This window comes from Perca flavescens, chromosome 5, assembly GCF_004354835.1.
Source record: "Perca flavescens isolate YP-PL-M2 chromosome 5, PFLA_1.0, whole genome shotgun sequence".
Taxonomy (NCBI): Eukaryota; Metazoa; Chordata; class Actinopteri; order Perciformes; family Percidae; genus Perca; species Perca flavescens.
This window is the reverse complement of record NC_041335.1, coordinates 19973260-19983668: the sequence shown is the minus strand read 5'-3', so window position 1 is coordinate 19983668 and position 10409 is coordinate 19973260. Positions and strand designations below refer to the sequence as shown.

General features: G+C 40.8%; 1 protein-coding gene across 1 annotated transcript in view; it reads left to right on the top strand.

Moving 5' to 3' along the window:
* ntrk2a (neurotrophic tyrosine kinase, receptor, type 2a) overlaps positions 1-1043 on the top strand; it is a 98929-nt gene extending 97886 nt beyond the window's left edge. The window contains exon 20 of the mRNA XM_028579131.1: positions 858-1043. Within this exon, the coding sequence (XP_028434932.1) occupies positions 858-1043 (186 nt within the window). The remainder of the gene's footprint in view (positions 1-857) is intronic.
* The last annotated feature ends 9366 nt before the right edge of the window (positions 1044-10409 follow it).

Genomic DNA, 10409 nt, shown 5'->3' with positions numbered 1-10409 from the left:
CTCTTACACAGGATATGGAGTTTTGTATGCGTCAAACTGATAACAATCACATAATGAGTAGGTAGCTGCTTGATTAGCATAATGATGATTACAAACAAAATTCTTAATAATGTAGAGATTTAGAAATCTTAATGTATTGCATTTTTTGAATGGATACACTGTAGTTTGGAAGACACACCTACTTTTTGGAGCTCAGTAGTAGCCATTAATTGGTTTGCCACACACACACACACACACACACATTTTTAATGGTTGAGGAAATTATAAAACGCTTAATTATATTGCAGGCTAATAACGGTATAGATATTTTACAAACCACTGCGAGGGAAGGATATATACTGTTTGTACCAGAGCGCTCTACTCTGCAGTGTGAGTTACCAAAAGTGCTGAGAAATTGGATTTGATTTGTCTGGTTGACTGCTCCAGTGTCGTCCAACTTCATCACTCCAGTAAATAATTTATTCACAGTGACATTTTCACTGTATGCCACTGCAGTGAGGTGAAACAACTTCACCAAGCAGATGCTCCATTATATTCAACGCGCAGAAAGTTGTGACTTTGTTGAGAATGTTCTAGTTTTCTTTTTTGTTTTGTTTTGTAAATTACATTACATGCCATTTAGCGGACACTTTTTATCCAAAGCGACTTACAATTGCTACATATGTCAGAGGTCACACAGCTCTGGAGCAAATATGGGTTAAGCGTCTTGCTCAGGGACACATTGGTTGATGTATCGCAGTGGGAATTGAACCCAGATCTCCCACGCCAAAGGCATGTGTCATGGCCACTGCGCCATCATCACCAAATAAAGACTACCACTGACATTAAACTCAATGTCTGCCTTTCTTCCTCTGTAGGTGATAGAGTGTATAACCCAGGGCAGGGTGCTGCAGCGCCCCAGGACCTGTCCAAAAGAAGTATATGACCTGATGCTGGGCTGCTGGCAGCGAGAGCCGCACATGAGACTCAACATCAAAGAAATCCACTGTCTGCTCCTCAATCTGGCCAAAGCCTCACCTGTATACCTGGATATACTGGGCTGAACACAGGACGAGGACCGAGGATGTGTGTGATGTGTGTGTGTTTGGGTGGAGATGATTACTGTACCTTAGTGTGTATGTGCATTTGAGGTTGCGCGCGTGTGTGTGTGTGTGTGTGTGTGTGTGTGTGTGTGTGTGTGTGTGTGTGTGTGTGTGTGTGTGTGTGTGTGTACCCACAAGGGTGGACACGGTGACGCCTGTGAAATAAATGAAGTGTGCTCATGCTGTACAGGATGTGAAGCTATTATCAAACTCTTAAAAGGCAATCAAAATATTCCTCAACCCCAACCGCGTCTTTCCTCCCTGCCAATTTCCTCTCCTTTGTGCATCTCTACTCCTTCCCTCTTTCCTTCCCGGAAAGACATTTACTAAGAGTAATTTAACTTTTGGGGGGAAAAAAGCTTCTCACTTCTTTTCAAATGCTTTAAACTGACTCGGGGCTAAATTGATGAAAACCGGATTAACAGGACTTTAAAATTCACTCATCCCTTGCTGCCTGTCGGACAACAGGACTTGTTTGAACATCCGGAAATTTCAAGGAGGCGCAGCGTTGGGAGGATTTCCGGAAGCTTCTATCCTTTTGCGTGTAAATATGAGACTGTACGACGGTAAGACATTTCAGAGGAAATGGCTCTGTGCTATGTTGAGCCATAAAGACACTGTGTTTTCCCCTCTCACCCTGTCTGTGTGTCTGTCTGTTCCTCAGAACTGTACATGAGTGTCAATGTCAGTATTCATCCAACATGGCCAGAGGAAATGACCGATGATTAACACACTGGTACACATACAGTATATTGACTGGAACAGAAAAATGACCTGGAAAAGTAAACAAAAAATCTGGTTTTCTGCCTGTCCGATGAAATTAAGAGGAGAGATGACAAAGATTATTTTGGGTTGGCCAATTTCACTTAAAAAAAACGATCACTAACAATACAGTGCCTACTAAAGCTGAACTGAACTGCTGTGGGGGGAAATGGCAAAGGGATTCTAGTATACTGTAATTGTGAATTCTAGAAATGTAAAAAAAAAAAAAAAAAAGGTTGATTTATCTGGCACTGATCTATAATCTCTCCTCATGCAGCAGTCTGGATATACATGATTATGAGGATATAGGAACTCATATCCGCATACTGTTTTCTGTACATATTTACTTTGCTCAGGCCTGGACTGTCATACAGCACACGGTAACATGATGATGACTACATTTTTTTTTTCCCCCGAAGTGACAGATGCTTCACTTGTGATGTCAAGCGCTCGGTCGGAGGTCAATTGATTAATTTGTCTGCAGCTGTCTGACAATCGTGAGGTCTTGGTGTTGAGGTGATGGGGGGGGGGGGTGTAAAAGTTGCTAAGGGAGGTTGGGTTCTGAGTGGTCAGATGTGTGGGCGACAGCGCTGTAGAAGGTGTGGTTCAATTGGTCAACCCATATTAAATCATCAAGGCTCTCAGCACTTAGACATCCTTAAAAACCACATCTGTGTTAGAGAGGATGCACACACAGTGTAACCTACCACAGTGCAACACACACACACACACACACAACGGGAAGGAAATTGAATTGTGCATGTTTTATTATTTGAGCGGTGCAGTGCTTTAGCCAGGCCCCGTCCACTGTAATGGTGTAATGTATATTTCATTACAGCCTAATGGGCTCCATTAGCACAGTCTCCTCACAGACATTCAAGACTTATTGTTTTATGGCTGAGAAGGAAAGATGGAGGGATGGAGAGGAGAGGTAAAGGAGAAGAAAACAGCGCGAGGTGGGGGGAGAGGGGGCTGGAATGAGGAGCAATGGAGAGGAGAAATAAGAGGAGAGGTAATAATGCATAGTGGGAAAGAAATGGAGAGGAAAGTTTAGAACGGAAGCAATGGAGTAGAAAAGAGAAGAGGATGAGGAGTTAAAAAGGTATGAATGGGTCCTGTAGAGAAAGATGAAGGAGAAAGAGAAGATAGTGGAGTGAAAAAGGAAGGGAGAGGGGGGAAAGAGAAGAGGTGTGAATGTCCTCGGGGAGAAAGTGAAAGTGAACATCCATCATTACTGTGGCCTGCAGGTGTCCTGTAAAGCCACAACTTTTACTTGACGCTCCCATCACATTCCTCTGGCTGGCCTCAAACCACATGCACACGCAAACACACTTCACACACATTTTACTGGCAATCCCCCAACAGCTTACACTGAAAATGAACTCTAATGCACCAGACATCCCCATTATTGAGAACCACTTCACTCACTTACAGTACAGCTCACATACTGTATCTGGTCAAAATTCTTACAGACACCTCTGTATATACAACAGCTCAGATGCATGCAAGGAAACACATTTAATGTTTGTTTTTGCATTTTACTGGGGCATATTTTACTCTTTAAAGACAAGAATCACAATCACTGAGGTTTCACTAACAGCCATTTGAATGAGCTGTAAAACATCAATCTGGAATTCTAAGTCTTTTTGTTCATTAATAGCAGCACTTGATAGTAATGATGTTTATGAACTTGAAAATGTTGATTTGATTGATTTATAGTATAATTTATAAATTAAGGAGCCTTTTGCACATTTCTTTCTATATCTAAGGTTGCCTTTTGCAACAACAAAGTGAAAATTGATAACTGGTTTAATTAACTATGTTTTAGCTATTGTGTAAGATAATCTTGAGTGTATTGTATTGTTATGTCAGGCTCCCCCTTAACAGCTGCCTAGCCTGTCCTCATGTTCAGCGTACTCTACAACAGGGATGGATGTTTCACCTGTCTGCCACAGTTGTAGATTTATTTGGACACTTTGCAAAATTACTGTCACCTGTCAGAGCATGAGTGTGAGGGGTTAATGGCTGCAGCCTTGACATGGCAGGCTAACAAGGTCCTCAAAATCCATCCCTGCTGTATAGTCAAGTAGAGTTTGCACTGAGTTAGCACACTCAAAACAATTTAAAAAAAAACTTGCCACACAATAACGCTGCGCAATAACAGAGGGCAGGGTGTGTGAGGGCCTGTGCAAGAAACAAACAGGGTGCATATAAACGCCTACGATGTCAAAAGAGTGGAGTACGTCAACGCAACATCTCAGCTGGCTGCACTGTGTACCTGATGTGTTTCCTTTTTGTTTTTAAATAATGAACTGTGTCAAGTTGAACAACGGTGATGTTTTTTGACAGTTATAGGAAGAGGCTGTGAGAGAGGGGTTTGTTACGATGAGGACTTGTCAGCACAACGCAGGTGCGCTCTGTAAACCTTTACATGTAACTCCAGCTAAAGATCAGCTGTCTTTGCATCAATGCCTCAGATCAAAGATATTGGTCAGACAAAGAGAAAAAAAACTGGAGGAAAAACAACTGCTTTGAATGGACACCTCAGAAAAGGAGGGACTGACAATCACAGACTTCTCTCTTTCTCCCTCTTCTTCAAGTGACCTATTGTAAAATAGACTACTCAACCAACTTTCCTCTTCTATGCTGCCTATACTGTAAGTGATAGTCTTAAAACTTGGTCTCTAGAAGTGCTACTTTTTTTTTTGTAAAATGAAATAACAGCGAGAGGAATGAACAAAATACATGTACAAATGTGAATAAGCTGCTGAAAGAAATAAGCGTCGCTAACTGCTGTGTCCGAGACTGTGTCAGTATGTAGATTGTGATATTTTCTTCTTTTTGTCTTAGAAGTGGAGGGCAGAGAAATTGGGTAGCTGCGTGGGACTCTCAAATACACAAAATGACATACAGCTGCATCTAGATTTGTTTGCTCATTCTCCCGGTCGTGTGTGTGTGTGCATGTCTGTGTGTGGACAAGACTGATTAATGCCAGAGTGAGTCAGGAGGGGTCCGTAGGCCGGGTTCAGACTCCAGCCGAATCCTAGTTCAAATGCAATGAGATTCAACGAAGGAATCAGGAATTGGCTTGTTGTTGCTGTTCACCAATTCATGATAAATGACTTTACCCAGTCTTGTAGGACTGAGGTTGGCTTTATGGCAGCTAAGATTTATGGAATCACTCTATTGCTTTATTTATGACTAAAATACACCTTCTCTAAACTTCTTTTGCCTATTCTCTCTCTCTCTCTCTCTCTCAGAGTCTATAAGCCCTAAAGAATGTAATACCACAAAAACTACTTAACTACTGCAAAAAAGAAAAATGAAACTGTGATTTACTATATGCAGTATCTCTGTTTTTCAGTATTTTTTCTGTTCTGTGCTATTTGTCTTTGTGTTAAGAAGGTTTCGCCGCTGCCACCGTGGTAGCAAAAAAAAGGAGGATGTTGGATGTTTTGTGGATGCTTAAGTTAAAATGTTTTTTTTTCAATGCCTAGAAATTATCCTCAAAATGTAAGAAACATCTTTATTGCAAAGCACACAAGGTAATTAAATGCTTAAAATGTTCTGATTGAAGCAGCCAATGTCTGTCTTTTCAAGCAGGTTGTTGTTTGGTATAAAGCAAAGGTTTCAATGCCATCCATTTGTGCTCTGCAGGTGAACACACACACACACACACACACACACACACACCAGAGAGAACTGTACAGTCATACAGTTGCGTGATGGAAATGATCGCAGTGAGTCATGATGGTAATGATGATGATCATATGATTTCTCTCTGAACGTGGCGCAGTCTGTCGTGATACAATGTAATTAATAAAGTCTTATGTCACATCAAAGGTCCCACAAGTGAATATACTGAAAAGTGTGTGTGTGTGTGTGTGTGTGTGTGTATAAAGTGAGAGGCTTTGTAAGAAACAGAAGAAGTGCTTGAGCATGCTCAAGGCAGTGTGAGAGAAACAGAAAAATACGTTATATTCACTTCAGTGATAGAGCTGGAGTGTTAGAGTGAGGCCAAATCTCTCCCGTTCAAGTAATCCCAATAATTCCAGTGTCTTTTAAGAAAAAAAAACACTTGCTTAGTTTGCAGATTAGGAGCGAGTGCGGGCTTTTGCAGGGAATTGTTCAAGCAAATTGGACAGGAGAGTATGTCTAAATCCCTGATGTAATTAAGCAACAGCTGAATTAATATGTTCTTTTTACACAGAGCTCTGTCTCCAATTTATCTTTTAATAAAAACGTCATTGGAAAGGAAATGAGAAATGCACAAGGCAGCACAAAATCCACCTTTGTGTGTGTGGGTGGATGAGGAGGAAGGGAAAGTACAGTGTGTGTGTGTGTGTGTGTGTGTGTGTGTGTGTGTGTGTGTGTGTGTGTGTGTGTGTGTGTGTGTGTGTGTGGTAAGCAAGTGGTAGTAGTGCTCTCCTTGGTGTACAGTGGAGAATCCCTGCACTCAGCACTTCAACCTCATAAATAACACTTTTAATCAACGGACACACGCACACACACTCCAGTAAGGCTAGGAGAGGCTGTAAAAGCTGATCTACTGTATGTCTTGGTAAGACAAACGCAGAAGACAAGTGAGAGGCATCTTGTTGGTTCAGTTTTAAATCCAGCTAACCATCTTTGTCACAACACCTCCCCGGCTGTCTGCCTAAACACATTACTACATCCTTGATCTCAATTAATTCATGCTTAACCTCATTAATTGTAGTCTAAAATGATTCTTCTTGAGGAAAAGGGTATAGTACAGTAGGCGAAACTAGAGGACTCCACAGGAGTATATAAGTAATTTCCTTTAACAATTTTAATTCAAATTAAAACTGATGCTTTTTGGCAGATTTATTTTGGCTATAAAGGTTGAGTTTTGGGATTCTGGGGCCTGAGCTTGACAATGTTATGCTTGACACCCAGATCCACACGTTTCCAGAATATAACATTTTTTTGAATAAAATCTTGTGTCTGCTATGACTTTTCCACAAAAGTTCAATTAAAAAGGTGAAAAAAAAGAGAAGTAATTCCATCTACTGCCTCTCCCGAATTGAAAAGGTCTGAATTCATGAATCTGCAAATTTGTCATTTGAAATGGTTTGCTGGACACCGGATGTAACTCCAGTCTATTCTCTGTGTACATGCATTGGAGGTTTCAACCATGATTGGCTTCCAAACTAGTTGTGATGTCACAAAATCGTACTCATACGTACACATCTTAAACTCAGATTTAGGGTGAGCAGGGAGACACTTTCCCCCTTCCGCAGATGAACGTGAATAGAGCCTTCTACTGTAGTGGCAAGAGAAGAAATTTTGACAGTAATTTTTTCGTGACGTCATGAGGCGTCATAAATGCAGCAGTGGTTGTCATCCACTGTACATACACGCAAGGTGCAATGTCTGGAAAGGGTTTTTGAAACATTTTTATTGATTAAAATAAATCACAAACCATAGTGGGCCTATAAAGACTAAGAAGAGAATAATAGAATAATTGTGACCTTTAATTAAAATGATTTTGGAACTGGAAAATATTTCCGACTCAAAATGAACCTAGGGGTTAATAACAGATGTGTACCCACTCGATCGTTCTCTGGGACATGTTTTCATGCTAATCGAATGTGTTTGTAGCGTGAAAGAAGCTAGCGCTAATTAGCTTACAACGCTAGTATTCAGGGCACAGGGAAAGTAAAAACAGATCGCCATTTTGTACCACTAAAAAGGCTCAAAATATCACCAAACTTCAACGGTAGCATAATGAGAGTCCCTAAATGTTAATCGAAGCATTGAGAACTTTGTAAGTGTAAGTTTATTGAATAGATAGATTATAAAGGACACTTACGTTCATGTTTACATGCGGCCGCCGTCTTGAAAACCAGTCATGACTTACAGCTGGCGATGCAAACTAAAATCAAAAGCAATTTGCTCAATATATCTGAAATAATCACACCGATGTAAAACATAACTTGTCTAGTGTAGCTACTTTCTCAGTGGATAACTGTCCATCTGGTCCCTCCGGGGTCTCCAATTTATTTTTGGGACATAGAAAAAAGTTTCAAGTACAGCCCTGTATATCAGAGAGGGGGAATCTTCAGACTGTACAAAACACTGTCTCTTGGGTGTCGCGACGCAGCAGGTCCCACTCCGTGCATCACAGACACTCCTGTTCGGTGGCTATAGCGTCACAATGTCCGCAGGTACACCACCAGTTTCACGAAGTACGAGGCTGTGCTGCAGCATTGGCTACCAGTAGCTCTCTCTCGTAGCCCGTTCACGGAGCTCCCACAGCTCTTCGTTCAATAAACTGTCTGTACACTTACAATGTTCTCAATGCTTCGGTTAACATTTAGGGACCCTCATTATGCTACCGTTGAAGTTTAGTGATATTTTTAGCCTTTTTAGTGGTATAAATAGCGATTTGATTTTACTTTCCATGTGCCCTGAATACTAGCGTAGTAAGCTAATCAGCGGTCCGCGCTAGCTTCTTTCAAGCTACAAACACATTCGATTAGCATGAAAACATATCCCAGAGAACAATCCAGTGGGTACACATCTGTTATTAACCCCTAGGTTCGTTTTGCGCCAGAATTGTCCTTTAATTCATCAATTGTGCAATATTTTCACTCATTTGCCTTGTTTTTTCCTCATGCGGACACATAGGGGAAGTGATCATACGCAACAAAACGTAAGGTAAAATGCTAATTTTACATGGTAGAATTAGCACTACTCTGTACATTTTGTACCCTTAAAAAAATTTAAAAATTTAAAAATTTAAAAAAAAAAAAATCGCACCCCAACTACACGGGATAAAGCAATCGATAGTAGTGCCCATTTTCAGTCACAATGCTCTGTGTCTAAAGAAGCCCATTATTGCCAATTGCCTTCCTGCCATTTCTTCATTGCATCTGTTTGGAGGTCAAGAAAAATGAATTTGTAAAGCACTTAATCAAGTGTCAAAAGGCTGCACTATATCAACATGTCATGTATAAGTGTGAATGACAACTATAACTAATGAGAGAAGTTGATGCATACACCCAAAACCTCATTACAGGAAAAAAAGCGAATGAGAGTGAATGAGGGATCCCATCAGGATGGTCAGGCATGCCTACAGCAGGTAAACAAAGAAATTAAAGATTGATAACTAAATGGAACCTAAACAATATACACAGAATAAACACAATAACAATACTCTGAGCACTATCAAAGTCAACATTGGCATTATCATCAACAAGGTCATGAGGGGAAGGACAGCTGGTGCAGAGACATTTATGAGTAGCCAGGAGGGAAGCGGATGCTGCCCAGTCTGATATGATGATGATTTGATGTTTGGAGAAAATCCTGGATGAGCGACTTTTAAACAAGCAGTAAGCATTACATTATGTCGACCACAAATAAGGTGAAGTCCAAGGATAACAGAAGGTCATTGTTAAGTTTCTGTACTGTGTTTTAAGCATAAACCAGACTGAAAAGGCTCATAGAGTTCGTTGGAGTCAAGGTGGAGTTTGAGCTGAGTGGCATCGACTCTCTCCAATACTTTTGACAGGAAGGGCAGATTAGAAATGGGCCAGTAGTTATTGGGAGAGTCAGGGTCAAGTCCAAGTGTTTTAAGTTCAAGGTGATTGCGGCATGCTTTAAGGTGGAGGGGACGTAACCAGAAGACGGGGAGGAGTTTATGGTTTTTGTGAGGAGTACCTACTGTTTAATGCTTTGGTGCCCCTTCCAGCCAAAAAAGTGCATTAATAAACAGCAAAATGTGACCAGTGGCAGCCAAAGTATTGTCCATGATGCATAATTAAATGATGAAAAAAAAAAAAAAAAAAAACACCTTTTGACCTTTTAATTTAAAATAAATTGGGGGAAATTTGGGAGAAATGCTTTTGTCTGACAAATGTAAGAGTTGTATCAATGGACCTTGTATTCTAACCGCTGCTCAAGATGAAGTTCAAAGCCTCTTGAATGAGTGGACACATTCGCAAAGATGATCTAACCTGAGTGACTGAAACCCTACAAAGACAATATCTAAGCACCTTTCAACCGTTTCCAGCCAAGGAACTAATGACCGCCAGGCTGGGGCTTAGTGTCTCTAAGAAGCATGCTGTACATGAAAGGCTCAGTAATGCTGCCCCTGACTTAATACTATACTATTAGCAGTAGCCTCATCCCAGAAGATCTACAACGCAGCAGAGGAGAGCAACTGTTGCTCTGAGGAAATGTGTCATTATCACAAAAACATAGGCTGAGAGAGAAAATGCACGACAAAACAATGGTTCAGCCAAGACAATGGCAAGGAGAGCCAAAGCAGCCTCATAATGACATGGACCAATTAGAGATTTTAAGGGAATGACAGGCAGTCATTAGTGGTTACTCCCTCACTGCTGCACCTGTGTGATGACATCATCAACACCACAGGGAGGAGTTTGTATGTGGATGTGTTCCTCTACCAGTGTGTGAGTCGGTTTGTATGCAAGTGATTTATCGTTGTTCCCTGCTGCAAATAGCACAATAAAGCATTAGGAATGCTTTTTACATGAGGCTTTTTTCCATCTGAATATTAGAGTTTTGTTTTAAACATAT